The sequence below is a fragment of the Platichthys flesus genome, chromosome 2 (assembly GCF_949316205.1).
Source record: "Platichthys flesus chromosome 2, fPlaFle2.1, whole genome shotgun sequence".
Classification (NCBI taxonomy): Eukaryota; Metazoa; Chordata; class Actinopteri; order Pleuronectiformes; family Pleuronectidae; genus Platichthys; species Platichthys flesus.
Window position 1 is genome coordinate 8,647,037 of NC_084946.1, and position 23,484 is coordinate 8,670,520.

Below are 23,484 nucleotides of genomic sequence, written 5' to 3' on the forward strand. Positions count from 1 at the left end.
CACAGGGGCATCATAACCTTGTCTGTTTCCCATGGTAGATCATAGGCATCATGCACTGCGGCCCCTGCTCCTACCCCTGGCCTCTTCAGTTGAAACCCATCAGAGCAGCCTGAGATTGGGTAGCGAAGCACAAGTGAATAGTCTCATGTGTCTGAACCCTCACGTGTCACTTGCGAAGGACATGCTGCCACGCAGATAGGGATAAATTGAGGTCGAGAGGGAAGTGGGGAGTAGCTGAGGTGTAGTCTGTGTGAGAATCAACAGGAGTTCTTGTGCTCGGCTGTGGCAGTAATCATGAGGACAAAGGGGTCAGGGGGGGCCTACATCTTTGTACTCGGCTCTGTGAGAAGGTCATTACCAAAGTGCTTTACAGTGGAGCCAAGAGCAAAGGTCAATTACACAGAGTGACTTGATATGGATGCCGTGGATACTGCAGTGTATGTGCAGCACTGGGTCATTAGTTTGGTGAGAGGCCGACAGCTTCACTGGCGTCTCCTCAATGGAGCTGAGCCACAAAGCAATGACCTCACCCCACGAGAGAAGCCTAAACCAAATGAGAGACTTCCCCTGAGAGTTTAAATAACCCACATCTAATGAAGACATTATCATATCGGAGCGGCCTGAAATCATTTTGACCGCAGCAGTTTATTAATAGCTAACACATGCCTAATGCTATTGATTGCTTCAGGGAGGAGACTTGAGCCCGAGAGAAAACCACACGAGAGCCACAAGTCTCTGATGAGGTGGTGGTCCCTTAGCGGTGTTCCGTTGGCAGCGCTTCAGCCATATCTGGAGCCGGGAGCCTACCATGGCAATGGGACTTGAATGGACAAACAACTTTCTCAGCTTTAATCCACCCTTGACTCACACTCTAATAGTCCAACAGCAGATAAACGCTCACATGAGAGATCTGGCTCAACATCAACCAACAAACGTCAATATTAGTCATTTACAACATCACACATATGTGTTATCCGTCCTCCTTCCTCTTCATCCTATAACCCTCACATTATTCATTTACCTCTTCTCCACCCACTGCTGTACTTTTACAGTATCAGGACGTTGTGCAGGTCATGCCTTTGTGGATATAACTCCAATTTCACAGTAATGACATCAGCATGTGCTTCTAACTTTAGCTCCTCCTGAGGGCCAGATGTTGGCTGATAGGATCAAACACTTGCTATCCCCCTCTCAATGTCACATTGTTGGGCAAGCCCCGGAGGGCTTGGAGGACGCAGATATTCCCACATACCTTCTTTTCTCCCATAGAAACCCATTTCATCGTTACTGTGCTGTTTTAATTTTGCATTAGCACACAGGAGTGGAAACAAATGATGGTAGGCGTTAGTTTCCGATAAATTCTCATCAGGAATACTTGAAAATACCTATTTATCTACCAAAAAAAGGTGTAAAAGCATGTGGGTGTGATCTGCTACAGGGTTAAAAACTCTTCTAAATGGTTTGCACATTGGCACAGTAGAACTAGAAACAAATGCAACTCTTGGGCACATTGTAAAAATCACTTACGCCTACTGCTTTCCACGTAATACCCATCAGTGCACACCACTTTAAAGCACTTTCTCTCTTTTAAAGGCCATCGGATCTGAGCAACAAGATCACTGTGGCCAATGAAAGTCACTGGTGAAACAGAACCACAGCGAGGGTAGAAAACGTGACGTTAATATCAGTTTTTTGTGGCCGGGCATTTTACAAGAGCACAGCAGATACCAGCAGCGTACCTGTGAGTCGTCCCTCCATGCAGATGTCATTTGAGGTGCTGCTGTTAAACTGTGACCCCTTGTGCTCTACTGTGCCATGGATTGGCTGTTATGGGTTGGGTGAATCCCTGGAGGAGTCTTGGCCAATAAAGACATGCTTAATGAGTTGAGGAGGGGGCTCAAAGTGACCTGGAACCCCCTAACCTGTGGCTCAGGACCTCAAACAGCTGTGTTTGATTTTCCCTTTCATTTTCTCCATTTCTCAGTGTATAGATTTTAAGAGGGGAACCAAATAATAGTGGGAGAACCACTGTGATGTCGAGTTTAAGGCCCAACAATGATTTTTTCATCAGGAACCATGAATAAAAAATTGAAATGGGTCCTTTCCTGTCCCATCCTTCTAACACGTTTCATGTTAATCCACCCAGTAGTTTTTGTGTAGTTTTGTTTACAAACAAACAAACCATCAAAAAAACAGAAAAGGGGGAAAGCACAACCTTCATCTTGGAGGTAATTATGTATAAGCATTATGTTCTTCATCAAACTGATATTGAGTGTCCTACATTCATCCGTACCTCTTTGGGCTGACCTCTGACCTCCAGCACCCTTATGTTAGAAAGCTTTGTTCAGCCTTTTCCATTTTAATAAAGTGCCCAACTAGGGTTCCTTTGTATCCAATGATGTTGCTTGAAAGAGTTACAATAAATTATTTTGTAAACCAAGTCGGCGTGCTTTATCTATGTGGGTGTGCAACATGAGCTGGAAGTGGAATCAGTCTCTCGCCTGAGTCGGGTTTTGTGGTAGAAAACCACTGTGTGCTCTGGTTCGTTTATGTGGGTGGCCGCTGGAGAGCCAGAAAACTGTGCAATTTTGTGTGTTTGCACGTTTTCATGCATGCGAGCACGCTGATGTCACATAAAAGCAAATCTTGAGCATGTTAGTCGATGACATCATGAACATATGTAAAATAAGTCAGGCAGGCATACAACAGGAGTGTGTGTTTGTGAGTGTATCTGTGCAGGAGGTTCATTTGTTGTCCAATATTAAACAGGAGTCTCTGCTATAAATAAGTCATCACCGCTCGACTTAAGGCTTTTCGAGTGAGCCACTCTTTAACATTCCCGACATTCCTCCTCATTAAAAATTAATAAAAAATAAATGGAAACAGTTCCGCATAGTTTCCCGTCACATACACATATGTGAGCGTTTTTCAACCGTAACTCTTCTACGAACAAACACCCACAAATCCACACATAAGCTCACAGACGCACGCATTATTGGTTTGGCAACCGGCCCAAGTGCTTCACAGAGGCCCCGATTTGTCATCCTGCCTCATCTGGCCTCTATCAGTCTCCGGCCTGACAGCTTAATCAGTGTCATTCATTCTCTCACATCAAAGAAACACCATGCATTTGAAACCCATCATGCAAGAGCACACACACGCACACGCACACACACACACACACACACACACACACACACACACACACACACACACACACACACACACACACACACACACACACACACACACACACACACACACACACACACACACATGTTAACAGACTAACTTTAAACTGTCTGTGCTTGATGAAAACTTCCATAACATGAGGATCATGACAGCAAACATCAGCAGGAGAGAGTGTTTCTTTGTAAGTTGTCTCCATGAATTATTATGCCCAGTGATAGTAAATTAAAGGAACAGACTGACTCAAACAGTCTTGAAGAATTACAGCCCTCTTGCTTTTCTTTTATTTATTGGACTTGAACTGTAGATCTTTGCAGTCGACCTCTAACCTTGACCTTTTAACTTCAAGCTGTGTTGAATGATGCTTTTCAAGAAAGGATTAGTTTGACCTTAAATTGTGCAAGTGTCTAGAATTTTGTGGATCTATGGTCAGACATCTAACTTGTGTGTTTTATGCTGCAAAAGATTCACGATTGGGTCTTTCTTCAAAAATCCAACAAGATAATTAACTTTGACTTCAGTGTTTAAACTCAGGCACACCCTATTAACCATGGCATTTACTGGTTGCTCTTTCGGCCAGTGGATAACGTCAAGCTTTTACCGCCATAGTCTTCAAATCACAAAGAAAAGTATTTGTGACTGATATAAAAACAACTGTTCCGAATCCACATAGCCTAAGAGATTAGATTAACTATTTAGAGAAACAAATTGAGGCCTGATCACGTCAGCCAGTTTGAGTAAAGGCAGAGTAATCATGTAAGAAAGCAGCTTAATCCTCATCATCTCTTCAGGAACATATGATCTGACATGTAGAACACAGAGGCCACGAGAAGACATGGTGGGAGAAGGAGATGGAGAAGTGTGGAGTGACAGTGTGTGCTTGACACACGCATGTATGAGCAGCATGGACAAACACTGAGGATTATAAGAGTGGGAGGGGTCCTGGTTCGTCTGACCCCAGCTCTCCCACAGTCCCCATTAAACTCTGTAAATGAGAGAAAGAGGAGCAATTAGAGAGGCAGTCATGGGGCAGGTAGGAGATCCCTAGGACCTTTCCTGGCTGGTATTTGACCTCTCACAGCTGGGGGCCATGATGAAGATACATCCTGAGCATTGAGAAAATAAATTTGCTGAAAGGTACAAGGGGGAAAAGTAAGAGTTTTTCTTCACAGACATTTGCATGCAACATGCTGCCATGTGGATTCGGTTGTTTATTCAACATGTTTTAAACTAAATCTTGGTGTTTATTGAATCAAGTGGGGTGGGGAACATTTTTACTCTGGAAGGTCACTTCAAGTTCTATAACATCCTTTGAGGCCCAAACTAACAAATTTATCAAACTAACTACTCTCGAATACAATGGTAGGAAAGGATTTTTCTTTAGTGAGGCGTCTGATGTCAGGTGGTTGTGATGATGATGCTACTCACAGATATTTTTCCAGATTTAGCTCAGTACGTTTTGAGTAAAACAGATTCTTTTGAACAGCTAGTTTTCAGAGGTACAAACACTAGTGCAGGTGTCCGCAGAATGTAAGTCTGCTGTAGTTTATAGAGCCCAACCGGCGGGGGAGTGTTGCACTTAACTTTATGCCTGTTGTAGATTTGCAGCTCAGTGATTTCCTGGTTCCACACAGATCCTTTTGTTTACTCTTTTTGTCCTGAAACCTCTCACTAAATGCCCGAAGGAGCATAACAACTGCTTCCAAAAGCTAATTCACATGTTACAGCAGGCTTTTGTTCTTGTAGAAAAGTAAAATCCTGGTGTTACCACTTCCAAATTGTACTTGCCATACCTTGAAGCTGGTTGGGGCCCTGGAGCTTCGTGTTCAGTTCTGAGAGATTCTTGTGAGCGTTCAACATCAAGGCCAAACCAAACAGCCACTTTCTATCACCAAGATCAATGACATATCTTCCCCTCATTTCTATTACGGTTTTGGTTTGTTTCTTCAGTGTAAAAGAGTGAGCACATCACATCTTACGATGGTAAACTAAAGCAGATTCTCTCAATAGCTGCTCAAACTGTTGGATGTTTACCTCAACTTTACGATGACGTTTTTGTTGGAAATAACAGTTGTCATTACATTTTATATCAATGATTAAAAGCTATGTGTTTGTGTTGCGTTCATCTGTGATCTGAAGGGACCACCCAGAAGGAGATGTTAATCAAGTACTTTTGTATTAATTTATCGCAGAAAGACTGTTACTTGTATTTTGTTTGTGTTTAAAATTGAATCATGGGTTAATCAAACTGTCGTGACGACGGTGCCCCTTTGTGAATTATAGGATGTAGGCCGCTCTGCATTCCGATGTCACAGAGACTTACATTTCAATTAAGGTGACTAAGAATTTAACATGCTTTGCACTTTGATGCTAAAATGAGAAACCAAACATGGTTAACTTGCACTTGAACGTCTGGAAAAAAATAATTTATGGATCTCTCTGCTCTACAAACCCTGGAAGAAACCACAGGATTTTGTCATTGAAGGGAACCACAGCTGGACCACACTGAAGATCTGACTGTAACCATTAGCTTTACCCCTCAAACATAAAAATGCAGACAGGTACTCCTGTCCTGCAAACCGTGAGAAGATACACATCTCTTTTCCATGTGTCCCAGTGAACCGTCTAAACCAGCCAGAAACTATTTAAATGCCACTAACATTACCCGACAACAGCAAATCCCTCATAAATGGACTTACCCCGATCAAAACCTGTTCTCAGTATACTGTCTGCAGCACTGGAGTGAGACGAAAGGGAGATGCGTGAAGATGAAGGAGAGCCTCTGGGGGTTTTATTGTGTTCCAGACACTGTAGCTGGAGTGAGAGCGGGGGGACAGAGGGATGAAAGCAAAGACCAGGGAGAGTTGAAAAAGACAAATGTATAACAGATGAAGATAAAGTGATATATTAGGTTGAAAAAAACGTTAGCAGCAAGATATACAATCAATAAATGTCCCATTATGTCTCCTTGGGGGAAATTATGTAATTGATCCGCTGTTGGCTGCTCCTAAAACAAAATCATATCACAGGCTTATTTATGTCAGCATGAACGCAGATCCTTCTTATTGTTATTGGCACATGTGCCTTTCCTTAATAAATCTTTTTGTTCTCCACTCTGAAAGCAGAGCTGGCAGGTCTGTAAATAGTTGGTTAGATATTTAAGACATTTATGGAAACCAATCCAATCCTGAGCGTCTGTTCCAATTTTCTGAGTGTAATTGAAGCTGAGTCATAAAACTGTGACGAAATGGTGTTTATTCACTCAACTCCGCAGAAGACTGCACGTGTCCTGATGTGTGTGGTTAAAAAGAATTTAAAATGAGGGACTGTCATTTATCAGGCCATGTGTTTATTATCTGGGGATATAATGAAGACTGGCACAGTAATCTCTCCAGATAGGCAGACAGATGGGAGAAAGGCCCTTTTCTGCAGCTCATTTGCATGAAAGCTCCGGAGCTGTCAGATTCTCTCGCTGCCACAATGCGCCGTCAAGCTGCAAATAAACGGCACCGAGGACTATTTTGGTCTCCCTGCTCAGGTTTCCTCCTGCACGGACTTCAAAGTGAGTTCCTCCAACCTGGAATTACTGCAGCAGAGAAACAGCAGAGCAGAAGCAGATTAACTAATTTACTCGCCCTTCCACTCCGAGGCCCTGGTAAATCGGAGCAGGGAGCCGGTGTGTAGTGTGGTATGCGCCGCGCGGCTGGTTCACATTAACTGTGTCCACGAGCCCGTGAAAGTCGCAAGTCTTCCCTCCTCCGCGCACGATCCCTCACAGTGTCCCCGTGGGTGAATAGTTTGCCAGACTGAGGAAAACACACTCGCACGCGCGCACACACATCCTGCACTGAGAAGTTGTGTGCGTGTGTGTGTGTGTGGGGGGGGGGGGGGGGGGGCGGGGGGTTGAGAGTGGGGGCATGCATAAATAGAGCGCTCCTCTCCTCCGCGTGGAGCGCGCGCCCTGCCTGAGACACGGAGCCCTCCGATCTTGCATGATAGATCTTTTTTTTTTTTACATTATTTGGACCAAGTATTTCTAATGCAACAAAATGAACAAACAATCGAATGGAACCCAGCAACGTTTCTTTCTCACGCCAAACGTGGAGCAATAATTCTGGGATTACCCACTGATCTTATTTGTTTGGCTGCACCCTGGAGCGCACAGTCCTCCCCTGCCAGAGAGGTGCCTCCGCTGTCCCGGAGGATGCTCAAGCTTCGATAATTAATTTTTCTTCCCAACATTTCTCCTGGGAGCCCGTAGGAAAAAACATCCCGACTTCACACGGACAATTTTGCGCATTGCGTAATTGGCACAGAAATGCGCGTGTTCCTCAGATAAGCGCCACATAATGTTGGGACTCGTCTCTCCTGGAAGGCGTCCGTCGCACAGCGTACTGTGTTGTAAACGCAGAAGAACCAAGGATGAAAGTGTCTAGTATGCGTGGGGAGAAGGGTCCACATCCGATGCTGGTGGCGCTCTGTGGACTGTTTTTGGCTTTGACGCGGAGCGGAGCAGGTGAGGAGGAACCCATCTTCCTCTCTTTGCTGCTGATGCTGTTTCTCTCCATCATCTCTCTCTCATTTTCCAGTTGTGGTTCTGTGCATGAAATCCATTCGCATTCATCAAACTGACTGCAAGTGATAGTATGTTATGAATTTTCAGTTGGCATTGTACTGTATTTGTTTTTTGCTAAATAAAAGTAAAGCAATGGTCCCACTTGTTGCAGATAAATTTGATAGTGGAGCTGCCTTGCATCTTTCCGTTAGACCTACATGTAACCCGAGAGTCAGCATGATATCCAATGGAGAAAGGGCAGGATTCTGTCAGAGTAGCCGAACAATGAGTGGGTTGATTAAATATTCATGATGAACCCAATGAATTGGTCTCTGGTGTTATCCATGACGTCACTGCTGGAGAGTGTTTGTTGACCTTTCTGTCACCAGGTATAAAAGCACTGATCTAAATATTATCTTCATTGTATCTCCCTCTTCCTCTGTGTCAGTTTCCAGATGTGTGGACCACGCCTGTAGTCCACCCATAGGGAACCTGGCCAGCGGCAGGACCCTCACCACCCTCTCCAGCTGCTGTGGGAACAACTCCCCCCAATGCTTCCCTTGTCCCCATCCTCCCATGACCCCTGACCTTGGCCCTGGGAACAACCACCCACCTGCTCACATGACCGACGACCCTTTCTCCAAGGCGGAGACTTGGTGGGCATCGGGTGCAAGGACCGCCCTGCAGGGGCAGCAGGACGAGATCCAGTTGGATCTGGAAACGCAGTTCTGTCTGTCCCATGTGGTTTTGGTGTTCAGGTCGCCCCGGCCCGCTGCCATGGCCATTGAACGTTCAGCCGACTTTGGGACGACCTGGGAGGCTCTTAAACTATTTGCAAGCAATTGCAGCGCGGAGTTTGGTTTGGCTGATGATTTTAGTCAGCCAGGCTCATTGTGTACATCTCGGTACACCGGTCCCACACCCTGCAGTGGTGGTGAGGTGAGAGAATAAAGATCTGATGTATTTCTTTTAGCGGATGCCCAATGTTTGATTCAGTCTGCTTTTCTCCCCAGGTAATATTACGGACATTAGACCCCAGCGGTGCTAAAAGACTGGACCCTTACAGCTCAGAGGCCCTTGCCCGCCTCACCCTCACCAACCTCCGCATCAGACTGCTTAAAGCTCAGACCTGCTCCGCACCTCTGAACCTTCCAACAGGAAGCACAACTCCCACAGCCTCAACACTGACCTCCACAGCCACTACAGAAAACTCAGCCTCAGCACCTTATGCCATTTACACTTTACTGGCCAAAGGGACCTGCCTGTGCCATGGACATGCTGAGTATTGTGTACCACACAACAGCAATCAAGACACTAGTCACGAGAGTAATTTGGTGAGTAGCTTTTACTGTGAGAGTAGATGCATGTCAAAGTAAAAGAACAGACGATGGGACCATGAGAGAAAGTGAATCGGCCTGTAATCTATTAGAGATTTGCAGACCACAGGCGTGAGGACGTTTGTTCCAGAAATAAAAATGAACTCACTGATAAAAAAAAAAACTGCTTTAAATTGCTCGATTTACTCAAACAACACCTGCCTGAATTAGTTTTACAGCCCACTCTAGACAGCCGCAGCCTGTAACATTCACTAATGTAGGTGGAGTAACTAAACAGGCCCAGATGTGTCTTCCAGGTGTCTGGTAGGTGCCTGTGTGCTCACCACACGGCGGGGGATCACTGTGAGAAGTGTGCCCCGCTCTACAACGATCGTCCCTGGAGGCCGGCCAACGGCAGCAGCGGGGAGCCGAACCCGTGCCAGAGTACGTGACTGCACAACTATCAGATCAGTGGGTAGTCCTGTTGCTGACAGAGAAGAAGTAGAGAAGAACATTTTAGGTGTGGAGGGAGCAATCAGAGGGAAAATGTGGGTACTCTGAAAGACAAACCTACAGTAGGTCTTATTAAGCCTCTATACACAGTTTTAAACACGATTTATTTTGGTTGTTTCATATTTATTAAGATCTTTACAAGCTATAAAACCAGATTTTTAAATCAGACCCAAGCAGTGAGCCCTGCAGGAGAGTACCTGAGTCTACCCTGTTTAAAAATAGTCACATACATTTTTCTACCCTGGTTATCTGTGTTGGGATGTAACGAAGAACATTTCCTTAACTAAGTATCTGTACTTTCCACTCCAATGCATTTTAAAAATGCATTGTGTTACATGTTTACATTGTTGTATATATGTTTAAAATATCAATAACGAGAGGGGATTGAATCATCGATCCAATCAGAGCTAACAGGTAACATTAGACCCCGCCTCCTGCAGCATCACTAGTGAAGAAGAAACACCTGAACAGGATTCAGAAGAGTCCCAGACTCAGCCACTCAGCTACTTAGTAGATCTAATACTTTGAATACTTTTACTAACGTTAAATGTTTGAGCTCCACCACTGCTGGTTAAGTTGCAAATCCTTTGTAAAGGTAGACAACACTTAGCACAGACCTATGATTTGCTTCATACAGGTTACCAGCTAACTCTCTCCACTGATGCCCTCACTCTGTCTCTCTCCCCTCTCTCCCACCTCTGTGACGTCAGAGTGCGAGTGCCACGCTCACGCTGACAGCTGTCACTTCTCTCAGCGGACATGGCTGTCATCCGGTGGCACCGGCGGTGGGGTGTGTGATGACTGCCGGCACAACATGGTGGGGCGTAGGTGCCAGCGCTGTCGCCATGGGTACCACCGTCACCCGTTCCTGCCCCTCAATTCCCCCCACGCCTGCACACGTAAGAGACACACAGAACAAAAGGTCACTCATTGATTCTCTGGAGTGGTGGATGTGCCATTAACCAGTTACCAAAGCCAACTTCAGGAAGTTAAATGATTGGCCACCAGTCATAACCAGATGAATCAGTATTCTTCTTGGTCTCAGTGACAGTGATTCAAAGTGTGTAAAGACAGCCAGTAATGTCTTGTAGCTCCATCTGCTGGCATGTATGTTTCTATTTTAACAGCAAAACCAAATGTTCCATCGGCATACAGACCTATATCTGTGCTTCTCAGGCTGCAGGTGTGTTCCACAGGGCTCTTTGTCTCCTCGGCCTGGAGAGGAGGAACCCTGGTGCCACCCTCGGACTGGACAGTGCCACTGTAAATCAGGTGTAGGGGGTACAAGCTGCAGCTACTGCCTGCCTGGCTACTGGGGCTTTGGAGATAAGGGCTGTGAACCCTGTGCCTGCCCTCTCAGCTGCGATCCCACCACTGGGCAGTGTCTCGACAGGTATAGCTGTACATGAAATCTGTGGCCGTATGTTTCACCAAACAATTAGGGAAGTCAATTTAACAGTATAATTACGGCAGATGATGTGATTTGTATTATATGCTCTGTTCTTTAATGCTGCAGCTACACAAACAACCAGGTGTTCCATGTGGCTGTTGGAGGTAAAATCCCTGATCTGGATCATATGTTCCCAATTGAAGAAGAAGTACAGTGGTCGAAGGAGCTCGCAGTCTCTGCTCTGCATTATGCAGGTGAGTGTTGGAGCGGCTTACTTTGGAATAATGTTTGGTCACAACCAGCAGTGTAAGGATTAATACTGTGGAAGGACTGTTTCAAACTTGAGATCAGATCCTATCCTAATGCCTGTACACAGGAAAGTGCAGCTGCAAGGAGAGGAAACTGAAAAGTGTTTCTGACCTCTGTAGGATTAAACACGACTATGGTAAGAAATAAACACCTCTACCTATGAAAAAAAATAACTTTCCTACACAGTGATCTGTGCATTGATTTATGTTTTAAAATACTGTCTCAATGTTTGCTTACTCTGGAACTGCCATCTGTGTGACAGTGATCAAGGCCAGCGTGCTCTCTGCTCATGACAAAGGCAGCCACGCAGAGGTCCAGGTCAAGGTTCGCAAGGTTCTTCGGTCAGGGCAGGTGGCACTGAACCTGGAAACCATCAGCATCTATCCTCTGTCCTGGACCAGCCGCGGCTGCACCTGTCCGATACTAAACCCCGGTAAGAGTCAGACATCAGGGGTCTGCTGCATGAGGCACAGAGTTACTGTTCAGTTAATGCAGCAAACGAAGTAAGAGGCTAAACAGATGTACTGGTTTGTCATTTTAAAAGATTAATATTTAAGAACAACCAATGAATGGAGAACATAGGAAGAAATTTAGGAAGAAATTTAGGAAGAAAATTTGTCATGTTTACACGGAGACCAATATACCGGTATTAATTAATGAGTTATCTAACCCTTATTAAATTAAAACAATAGTAAGACACTGCCATGTAAACAGCATTTTCTGAATACTTTAATTAAATTTATAAAGCAGCGTTATGTTGACATGTGTATGTCTTAATAAAACAACAAAATACAGTTGCAAAAAAACTGTATTTGATCACTTCGGGATCATTCTGCATTTATGCACTTAAATGTTGACACTGACCCTAAACATAGAAATAAACCTACAACAAAATTACTTCAAACAAAGAAAATGTGCCTTTTGAACTTTGCTAAGTCACAGCCCAGAGCTCGGAGGAGTTCAAAGTGGAGTGGCCAATGTTCGTCCTGAAAGTTCTGCCGGTCTGATCCAAACTTCCCAGAACCACCCATGTGAGGTGTTCGATGCCAAAATATGTCACTTTGGGTTCACTTACATTTTTCTCCAGAACAGGGTATGCTACCTGGGTTTGCTCAGTTAAGACATTACACTGTAATTCTTGGTCTGTAATTAGCTTCATCACATTGTGTTTGTCTTTACTTGTGCCTTTGATGAAGATCGAATTATGTTATAACATCTATAACTGCAGAAAAGACTTTGCAAAGGGTTCACACACTTTTTCTTCTAAAGGGAATTTACCCCTTTAGAGTTTTACAGCAGTTTGTGTCTTTGAAATACAGTTGTCACCAACTGCTTTGATGACACATGCCCCGGGTTTGAATGTAAACAAGTAGTAGGACATTATATTGATGCAAGTCAAAATCAGACTATTATCTGTAACATGTACCCAGGAATATGAATGGAATATTCCATGAGCAACTCATGTAAATATTATTATGGAAATAATTTAATATTCAGAACATGCTGTCACCTGTATGTGTGCATCACATCTTACATTTCTATACCAGGTGTGGAGTACCTGCTCGCAGGCCCAGAAGAAGCTGGAACAGGCCGTTTGCTGGTCACCATGCAAGGTGTGGTGTCCCCCTGGACACCTCGACTGGGTCTACTCATATCAGAGGGCCTGAGGAATGGATGTCCATGAGCTCTATTATCTGAAAGGCAGAACACACTCCAGAGAACTGCACAATTCATAAGTCCGTGGACTGTTCAGAAAAGGGACTGAAAAAAGATTCACTGGACAACATCAACGATGGCAAATTATCCAACTGGTGAACTCATGGTCTAAACCTGGAGAGCAGTACTGACACTGTGTGAGTGTTACATACAATAAAGACTGAAATTAATGCTTGGAAATCAGATTTGATAAATTGTATGTAAATGTGATGTACCTCAAATTAAAGGTCTTACCCAGATGCAAGATTGTTTATGCACAACACAAACAGCAAACTATTGCTTCTTTTGTAGATCCTGTTGCAACTTGGTAAAACACCTGGGTTTGTCAAACCGAGTGCTGCTAATCAATTCCCTGGTTGATATTTCTACTGCGAGAAAGAGGAAAATGTACAGAACCATATGGAAGTCATTAAGGTACATACATAAATGTATCACGTTTTTGTTCAATGAATGTTTCTAACTTATAAATGGTAAATACAGTGCAGTTTGAAATCGAAACCTATAGAGGAATATTGAAGGATAATGATAAAATGCTATGAAACTATACCCAACACATAAGCAATATAATCAGTGAAGGCACAGTGGGGGGGTGCTGTCTTATTATATACCATCACTGATAATCATAGACAATATTGGCTCAGACTGTGAAAAAGTGGAAATCCCTGACATATGATAAAGATGTGCTTCATCTCTAGAAGGACAAAAAGAAAACGGAGGTTGAAATTGTTTGACGATCATTTTTTAATTTGGACGCGTTTTATAAATACCATGAAGTCTTTTAAGGCCTGAGTGACACTGAATGGTGACCACAGCATTCAAAGTGGACACTCTGGACAGTGGTGAGACAAGGAAAAGATTTATGCAGCAACAGTTGAACATGACAAACCACTATGGTCCTCGCCAGATACAGTGTTGGTAAACGAAAATGACAAACATGGTTCACGCGGCAATCAATGCAGATGTAGACCCTGACAAACAGTTAAAAACATCTGTGGTTATATTAGTATTATGTCCACTGCACACACGCTGGGACAGTAGCCTTGTTTATATATAGATCATCTGTGTTTTGGTCTCAAGTGATGGAACTAAAGACTATATTAATTTGAGGTAAATTCCTAAAAAAAAAAAAACATGAACATTGCTCAAATTGAAAAGAATCTAGGGATTACTGCTAGGATTAACTGGTGGTAAATCAGTGCTAAGAGATAATCCTGACAAACATAATGAATAACTCCTGATTAACATGAGAAAGCACAGCACAGCAAATCAAATAAATGAATATATTGCATATAAAGGTGAGTCTTTGAGCTACTGTCTCTCCAGCAAATAGCTTGGCCCGCAGACATTAAATGATGCCATACAATGATTGAGTTCTCAGCAAATAAAAGCAGCCTACTTTTATACATAAACTATGTTTTGTTTTTCTGCACACACAAAGTCCTTCTCTGATGGCCTTGCTAAAAACTGCCTTCGGGTGTTAGAGCTGTGTCGGTCTTAGCCCTCTCTTCAGGCTGAAAAAGTTGAACAGACCAATCACAGCTCCTCGTGGAGAGTCACGTATGCTGGGCAGTGCTTGCACACAGAGAACAAGAGCCTGTGAATGACAAATTTGACCTTAGCTGGCCGTATGGCTGTCTGTAGGTGACACGCTGTCAGGTGAGGGATCTGAAGTAGAAGGTGTAGCGTCAGTTTCAGGGGATAAGGCGGAGCCCTCGGTCGCGGCAGCAGAGGCGGCGCCGCTGTCAGACTCTGCTTGGCTGGAACTCTCTTTATCTTCCTCCTGAGGATAGAGCTCAGGGTACTTCTGCATGCACTCTTGCATGTTGCGGAAGTTGTCGATGCACTCCGAGCCCTTGACCTCTTCTGAGCTGTAGTGGAAGCAGGAGAACGCCTCTTTGAACTGAGACCCGCATGGTCCGCTGGCCATGCCGCCCAGGCACGGGCAGTTCCAGTTGATGTCTCCACTGGGCAGGATCAGGCCTGAAGAGACAGGAAACCACACAATGACAAGTCGGCAGGATGAGTGTAAGAGCAAAACAAAAAGGTGGTAGTGTATATTTTGTGGGGGTGTTAAACAGCCACAGTTCATATCTTTTGTATTATTTTATAATTTTTTTGGGGGAGGGGGACTTGAATGTACCCGGGGGAAGGGGGGTCTGCAATTTGTGAGTTATAGGTAAAACTAGGATAAGCCAAGCTTCAACTGCAGGTGTAATTACTGAATTGCAATTGGACCGAAATAGCTGTAAGACAATAAAATAGGTTTAAAGTGTAATATTTATAAAGTATACATTTTTCCTCAACTTGAAATAGAATAAGAATTACTTGATCGAGATGTTAAGTGTTAATTTTGAAACGAAGGTAATGACAGCGATCACCAGGGCTGTGCTCAAGAAATCGATATGGACTTCCTGACACGGTCAGTGGCTCTCAGGTTGTGGACAATGAGGTATCGGATTAAAAATATATGAGTTAATCATGTTAAAGTCTAAATCAGTTGTTGAGGACTATTTTCAGCGGTAGCGGTTTGTGTGAAATATTGAGTCAAAATAAACTAGTGTGTGATCGCACAGTAATGAAGTGTTACAGTGGCGTGCTTTAGTACTAAGAGCTTCACCAGTTTGGTTACACTATTGATGGCATTTGCCTTCAATAACAGTAGCTAATATCACCAGACCTTTTCTCTGAGGGATCAATGTGTCTCAGTTCCTCTTACAATAACTTATTGACAAACCTTGCTCCTCGTACGGATCGTTGGGATCATCTGCCACCAGCTCAGCATTGCTGGGCGCCTCATGGTCTTCCTTGGTCACAAAGATAATGCGATCTTTACCTTAAATAAGAAAAATGACGGTTAACACAAACGATTGAGTAAGACACCTGGTCCTGGATGATAAGCTATTATCTTATGATGTAGGATTAGGCTTTTCCGTTAATTCTAGAATGAACACGGTGTTGTTGTGGTGTTTGGCCGACATGTGACCCCAGGGGGCGCTCTCTCTGTCAATAGCTATGACTTAACCTGCTCTACCGTCTGACATCTCAGTCTCTAACACTAACTGCTAACCCTTTGGCAGCTTTCCCCGTTTGTCACTTCGCCTATGTGTCGAGTTACTGCAGCGATTATAGCGGAGAGGTGCCATGAAACTAGAAATAATACATGTGAATCTAGAGCCCTGCTGCTGCTGGGGGCTGAGCTCCCCCCGCATCGAGCGCAGTTAGCTAACCTTCCGCGAGTTACCGCTGTTTCTGGAGAGTTAGCCAGGTAGCATGGCGGCTAGCTCGTTGACATTGCTCAGCGACGAGCTGGAAATGAATGAAAGAGGAGGCGACATTACCTTCCTGCCTGCAGTACGACATGTCTGCCGGTGCTTCTGTCCGTCGAGCCTCGTCCTCAGCGCTGAAAGGTCACCAGTGGGAGAGGAATTACACAAACACAGCGACGATTTCATCTGACAAACCACCCGGCGTCCAACGAGCCCGTTACCCCTCTGACCTGCCCACATGCGGACGCACACTGATGACGTCATAAAAAAAATGTATGGGAAGAAAATAAATAAGTTTAGTATTTTTAAGTAATTCAATTAAACCCATTGAAAATAATTAAATCAAATAAGAAATGTATTCATATATAGGCAATTTTTCATAATCAATATTTCATAATAAAGATAATTCATACGTTTTCTTTTCACTACTTCTGTTAAATCAAAATAACCTTCAAGAGCTTCACCATTTTACCTTACCACAAACACAGTTTCCTGTCAATACAACTTTAAGAAGACATCTTCTGCAGGAGTTTCACTGCAGCTTTATTTGTGTGCATGAGCAGGTAGTGGTGGTGATATCTGTATATGTGTGAACAGCTTAATAGATACAAGGCCACAGATTTGCATTTGAAGAGCTGAGTGATGAAAAAGGGAATTTGGAAAAAAAAGGGTATTAAAGTACAAATTAAGGAAAAATATCCTCAAGAATGTTTCATCACAAAACCCTAACCCTAACATATCCAATCAATTCACTTCCCAAAACTTATTTTTGGGGAATGTCATCAGCTGATAAACATAGTAATAAGTACTGTCTTAATTAAGTGGACTTAAGACTTTTCATTTCTACTCACTCGTTTTATGGTCAAATTAAAGCATCATTTAATGCAAAACATGAATGTGATGCTCTTTTAGTGCTGTGTTAACAGCTTGAATAGTAAAATCTATTGTGTACTCTTCTCTAAGTTAAACAGAAGCATGTGGTTGCATGTTGTGTGGTTCTACTGTAATCATTGTCAAATCCACTTGAAGCAATCAATAACCTATTTTTATATGCAATGATCTTGATGATTGTGCCAACAAATAATATCTTGTATTCTGTTCAGATCATGCTGTGACAAAGAAAAAGGAGACAATAGAAATACAAACACAATTTCCACGTTATATGGAAAAAAAATCCGTTTTTTTTATTAACTCAATTATGTCTGTTACATAAAGTAAAAACCAAAACAAACCCCTTTTTCAGTCCCTATCAAACCCACCCTCATCCCGACCATCTCGGCAGTATTGTGCAACGACTCAGTCTGGGAATAAAAGAGCGTGACGAAACAGAAAAAACACTTCTCTTTGAGGACCCAGACACAGGACAAACACTGTGCCCCACATAAGACCAGAGTGAATATGAACACAGTCCAAAATTTGAAATATCAAAATTAAGAGAAATGACAACCAGCAAGAGTTTGTCTGTGATTAACAGAAACCTTATGAGTACATACTAGTTTATACTTAGGGCCCTTGAAACCTCAAGCTTGATTGCTATGTGATGAACATGGCATGGCTTTCTTTCAGCTCCCCTCTGAGATGTCCAGGCACGGTGCTTTCAGCTTGAAATTAGCACTAGCATGTTGTTGTTGTCTGAGTGTTGACTGAACATGCTGTAGATGCCTGAGGTAGTCAGAGACAGCACCTCACACCTGTGTGCTTTCAGGCATTATTCAGCTGATAAGACAGTCAGTGGGGATTTAGGCAGCCTGCAGAGAGATGGGTGATAGTTCTTGGAATATAAAGGATTGAAGAGACACAACACAATGCTCACCACTGGGAGTAACCCACACAGTTATCAAGCTGCTGGTGGGGAAACAAAGACTGATTGTGCCAAAACAATGCATTATAAAAAATAATCATGAGAGGGGGTGGATGCTTTGTGTCTGGTGTGTGTCACAAGGTTGGTATTTTCTAGAAGAGCAGTGCGCCCATGCTGCCCACTTCACTCTGCTCCTTCACAAAGATCTCAAAGTACTGGTAGATGATGGTCACAGCCAAGAGGATTCCTGTACCCGAACCGATAGCACCCAGGAAATCTGCCATGACAGACAGACCACCTATACACAGACCACCAAAGGCAGCAGCTGTGGGGATGTACCTGCAAATAACAAATAAGAATTATAAGCAAACATTTTGAAAGACATCAATTGTTACTCTGCAGATAGAGAACAGAAAGAAACATCAGAAGCCATTTTCTTAGGTTGCTTTATACCTGTTAAGCTCATGCACCATAGAGGTCTCTCTGTGTCCTCTCATCACCATCTGTTGCTCCTTCAGCTGCTTCGCCACCTGAGATGCACACAATGGTATCAGTGGACAGTTGTACACAAAACACGACAAAAAAAAACACAATCACACACTTACATCTTTGGCAGAGGATCCTGAGACGTCAATCCAGGTCTTGGAGAAGAAAGCGCAGGAGCCGAGCATGAAGACGATGTAGATGACAGCATGAACTGGGTCGTCCAAAACAGAACCAAATGACTCCGGAGGAGAAAGGTAGTAACAGAGCCCAGCCACTGGGTAGGCCCGAGCTGGTCCTCCACTCGTGGCGTCCTTGAGAAAAAAAAAGACTTTGTCAGTGAGATGGTGCAAATTCATGACCTACAGGGGAGTCTGAATCTGATTGTACTATTTTTATACAAATAACACAGAGACTCCTTGATACAATCTCTCGATCCTTTAACATGTTGCAAGGCCTGAGACTCTATAAAATACTTACAGACCAGGTTCCCAAGAGGTTGACCAGGAAGTTGCCGCTGAAACGCGTTGAGAGCATTTGAGAAATTACGTAGAGATTAGAGACCAGCGCAGACTGCAGGATGATGGGGATGTTGGAGGTGTAGAACAGTTTGATGGGGTAGGTGTTATATTGGCCACGGTAGCGTGCAGACTTGATGGGCAGGTCCACTCTGAAGCCCTGGTGAGGAAACACAGTCCACATATGTTTAGCCACAGAGCAGCTACAAAGCACCAAAAGACCTCAGTATCACTTAGAATGTATGCTTATCTATAATCCAATCAAAGTTTTTGATAGAAATAAAACCAGATAAGAAGCTATACTGCTTGTAGTTGCCGTTTGCAGCTCACCTGGAAGTATATGACCACTGCAAACACGAAGACAGTGGCGATGAGGTTCAGGAGGTTGGGCAGGTTTTGTCTGTAGAAGCCTTCTCTTAGAGCACGGACCTTGTCTGTGCGAGTGGCCAGTAGATGGAAGAGAGCAATAATGGCTCCCTCAAACTCAGTGCCTAGATAAACCAGATTTGACACAGGGTGAGTCATTATGACACATTTTAAGAGCTTTATCTAATTCCTTCTCAATACGTGTTGGTTTCCAGTGCTCATACCTCTGCCAGTGTTGACGGTGGTGGGACTGAAGGCCTTCCACACGATCGTCTCACAGATGTTGGTGGCAATGAAGAGAGAGATACCTGAGCCCAGACCATAGCCCTTCTGGAGAAGCTCATCCAGCAGCAAGACAATCAAACCTGCAACGAAGAGCTACAGAAACAGACACAATGTTTGTATTGAGACGGGATATGTTAACATGTAGTTGTAATGTACAACTAATTAAAGCACCTCTAGACAGTGCTTGATAAACCTGCCATCCAAATGAGAAAATCTTATCAAATTTGTTTTTGGGAAATAAATCATTAGGTTGTAAAACTTACATTCAAATTATGAAATGCATAAACCTTAAATTGTGTTAATCAAGCCTCAATTTGTCTGCTCGTACATTAAATGCACATTTGCAGGTGAAAAGCATTAATTAATTGATAGATCAGTGGATTCATTTCTTTTTTATTCATTTGTTGCCAATCTTGGCAGATAAGCTCAGCACAGTTAGCCTTTTCACATTTTAAGACACACTAAAAGTCTAAACGTAAGTAAAAGAGCAGCAGCAGGATTTTTTGTATTAACCTGGATGATGATGAGTAAGCATATCCCAGCACCCATCTCTGAGGGGTCTCCATACATGCCAGTCATAACGTACACAATGGCCTGTCCAATGGTGATGATCATTCCAAACACTGTAAAAAGAAAGAAACAATGATTTGCATTGGCATCATAAGAGGCAAAGCTGCTGCCAAAACTGTTGTTCTAAAATAGAAGAGTGCTGTGAGAGTGCAGGCTTCAAAGTGTCTTCAATGCTTCAAAGAAATGTGATAAATTCAAAAAAAAAAAGCTGCTGTAATGAGGAATAAAAACCTACATTTCTGAGCTCCATTAAAGAGGGCTCTGTCCTTGGGAGTGTCACCAACTTCGATGATCTTGGCACCAGCCAGCAGTTGCATGATAAGGCCCGATGTGACAATGGGTGAGATACCCAGCTCCATCAGAGTACCTGCAAGACAATGTGGGCTGCACTTAGAAACATAATCAGCCTCACTTACAATAAGAATAGCGGCAGCACCAGAAACAATTGCAGAAGGACTACAACTGTTGACCTTTGACTAATCACACCTGGTGATGAGATTAGGTAACAAGCTGATAACAGCACTGGAATCCAATGAGTCTCCTTACTGGAGCTGCACCCGACATACAAGAGTTTTCATGATTTAAGAGTGACATTCAATTTGATCCAATTCAAGCACCTCTGTTGGAAGCCAGGATTACTCTCATCCAGTAGAAAGGATCTGCCGAGTCTGATGACATGATGCCAAACAGTGGAATCTGAATGAACAAGGAGAAATATAAAAACAATGCAATGATCCACTGTCACCAATAAGAGAACGAGTAGTTTGGTTGTGATTGAAGTTTGTCATCAAGAGATACCAACCTGGCAGCACACCAGAAAGATGAATAGTGTGATAGCGGTCCATAGTACTTTTTCTCTAAACTGAATCTAAAAGGGATGAAAAAAGAACAAACATCAATGCAATTCAAGATTGGATAGAGCATAAATTATACCACTTTAATAAACGATGACAGATCAACACATACCTTTCTTTCTGGTTTCTGAATTTCTGGCAGGACCGCACAGAAGGGCTTGATGACCTCCAAAAATTTAACTTCAGAAAGAGATTACAAGATTAGTACGAAGCCATAGTAACACTGCAATTACATTACACTTAAGGGTCACCACCTCTCCTAGCAAGGTCCTTAACATTGGTGTTTTTTAAAATGTTAGGTCCCTTCAAACAAGGTTGGCTTAGACGCTACGTCATCACTAGCCAGCAGTCAAACATCTGCCAGCTGAACATGGCAACTGGACAGAGGTGCAACAAGCACAGCGTTTCTCTGTGAATATGGCGAAGTATGAAAACATAAAGTTGAGCAAGGTTGAGATAAACTAGTCTCAAGTGTGTTGTCATGCCTGCGGCTGCTCTGCTGCATGTTTTGAGTCTATCAGCTGTGTCAATCACTGAATCTGACTTTAACACTAAATGATTTAACATAAGACTGAACCTGAATCAGGATCAATCAACTCGATGCTGCAAATCCAAATAGACATGCTCATGAAAAGCGAGGCGAACGGAGTTTCAGTTTGTCGTTACTGCAAGTTTTCCCAAATGAAGAGTTCGAGCAGCTAACTGCCGTTAGCCTGATGCTAACCATCGTTCAATCACAAAACGATTGAGCAATGACTTTACAAGAGGAAGCTCTTCGAAGAAGTAAATTAAAACGCCTGGAATCACATCTGACTGTGACACAAACCTCAGAAACGTCGCTAAATCACAGTGAGACGAAATTTGAATACAGTACCAACTTCCGTTATGGGCTAGCTCAACTTGCCACCTAACCCAAGGTTAGCTAAGTAGCTTCCCGGTGAGCGCTATGTCTGTTACCGTTGCAGCTTAAATAAAAGAGAACAGACGGTAGGTAGTGCAGACCACCGCCGACACGTGTGCACAAGAAAATAAGCTCACTTACTCCCCATGGTGTCGGTAGTCCTGTGCCTGGGTGGTTACTGGGAGCAGTTGGAGAGCTGAGTGGGTCAGTGTGGCTCCATCCAGCCGCTCTGTGGGGAAAGAGAGAGCAGCAGAGACACGTCACCAGACAAGCCGCTAACACACGTCACTTCTCCGCTCCACACACGCGCGTCACTCCGCCGGCTGCAGGCCGCACACAGCCCCGGTTCTTCACGCACATCTCGTAGTGAGATGTTCACGTCCCATCGGCCGGCGAACATGCATGTTCAAACTAATAACATTAAGAAATTCATCATTGTAACTCGCAGTCCTCCCATCCGCCAGAGGGCGCCCCGGCAGGAACTACCCCGGAGTTCTGACACACTCCTCGATTAGATTCCTTCCTCTCAGAAACCTGTGCATACCATTGCCTGTCTATAAAGAGGTGTACACATAGATTATATAATAATAATAACAATAATCATAATATCAACCGGCTATTAGCCCCACATCTTAATCAGTACATCGGTTTTAAACAAACCAAACAGGCACTTCAAATTGATATTATACATTTTATTGATATACCTCCCATGACAGATGATTGATTACCTTTCCTCATAATTTTGCTTTAAAGCTTCTGACATAGACACATTTTTTGCTTTTCTTAATTACAATCTGTATTGTGTAGCCATTTGCAGACATTGAATTTGTATTATCTGAACATTTTGGTATTTTTAAACAAGTAATAGTGCAATAAAAAAAAATTAGTAGTATAACCTAGTCAGAGCTGAAATACACTCGGCCCCTGCTCACTGTCCGAGCAATGCTGCTCTCTATTTGACATCCTGAAGGCATGAATTTCTCAGTCAGTCCTCCTGGTCCGCTCGTTGTTAACCTACTGTGTTGGTTGATTCTGAATACACGTCTACTGCATATCTGTTCCAAAAACAAGACATTTCATAATGCCACCAGGGGGCGATGTGATTTTAATTCATAATTTCTGTGTAGATGTCATCAGGCCGGGACTCTTGTCTTACATGTCTAGTTTGGGGTTGATTGCACGCATGTATGTATGTCTGAGATACAGAACATCGTATTTTGAAGACGTGTAATCAAACTTTTACGCCATGCCACGATCACACCGTGTGATGAAAACTTGAAATTCGAGGTAGTTTATATCTCCATCTTGTTGTGATGACACTTATGTCCATATGAAGTTGATCTGATGACAAAGCCCAAACGGGAAATACAAATCCTTCGAATTACAATAGGGCCTCCAACCGTAGGTTCTCGGGGCCCTAACTATAACTATGTTAAGTGGAGTTTTAAACCA

General features: G+C 43.4%; 3 protein-coding genes across 3 annotated transcripts; 1 reads left to right on the forward strand and 2 right to left on the reverse strand.

Moving 5' to 3' along the window:
- The first annotated feature begins 7,179 nt into the window (after window positions 1-7,179).
- Window positions 7,180-13,227, forward strand: si:dkey-202e22.2 (netrin-4). Its single transcript, XM_062411465.1, has 10 exons — window positions 7,180-7,705; window positions 8,193-8,683; window positions 8,758-9,078; window positions 9,378-9,504; window positions 10,284-10,472; window positions 10,750-10,966; window positions 11,090-11,217; window positions 11,340-11,408; window positions 11,535-11,705; window positions 12,820-13,227. The coding sequence occupies exons 1-10, from the start codon at window positions 7,612-7,614 to the stop codon at window positions 12,954-12,956; spliced, it is 1,944 nt and encodes a 647-aa protein (XP_062267449.1). The 5' UTR covers window positions 7,180-7,611; the 3' UTR covers window positions 12,957-13,227.
- A 484-nt stretch (window positions 13,228-13,711) lies between these two features.
- On the reverse strand, window positions 13,712-16,493 carry chchd4a (coiled-coil-helix-coiled-coil-helix domain containing 4a). The gene is made up of 3 exons (XM_062396641.1): window positions 16,327-16,493; window positions 15,723-15,821; window positions 13,712-14,968 (listed from the first exon to the last, which is right to left on the reverse strand). Exons 1-3 carry the CDS (start codon window positions 16,346-16,348, stop codon window positions 14,604-14,606), a joined length of 486 nt encoding a protein of 161 aa, XP_062252625.1. The 5' UTR covers window positions 16,349-16,493; the 3' UTR covers window positions 13,712-14,603.
- Window positions 16,494-17,412: 919 nt separating this feature from the next.
- LOC133961528 (protein transport protein Sec61 subunit alpha) lies at window positions 17,413-22,332 on the reverse strand. The gene is made up of 12 exons (XM_062396664.1): window positions 22,174-22,332; window positions 21,244-21,311; window positions 21,080-21,145; window positions 20,895-20,973; window positions 20,513-20,644; window positions 20,221-20,330; window positions 19,647-19,800; window positions 19,387-19,547; window positions 19,019-19,216; window positions 18,661-18,852; window positions 18,509-18,585; window positions 17,413-18,394 (listed from the first exon to the last, which is right to left on the reverse strand). The coding sequence occupies exons 1-12, from the start codon at window positions 22,178-22,180 to the stop codon at window positions 18,208-18,210; spliced, it is 1,431 nt and encodes a 476-aa protein (XP_062252648.1). The 5' UTR covers window positions 22,181-22,332; the 3' UTR covers window positions 17,413-18,207.
- Between the last annotated feature and the right edge of the window lie 1,152 nt (window positions 22,333-23,484).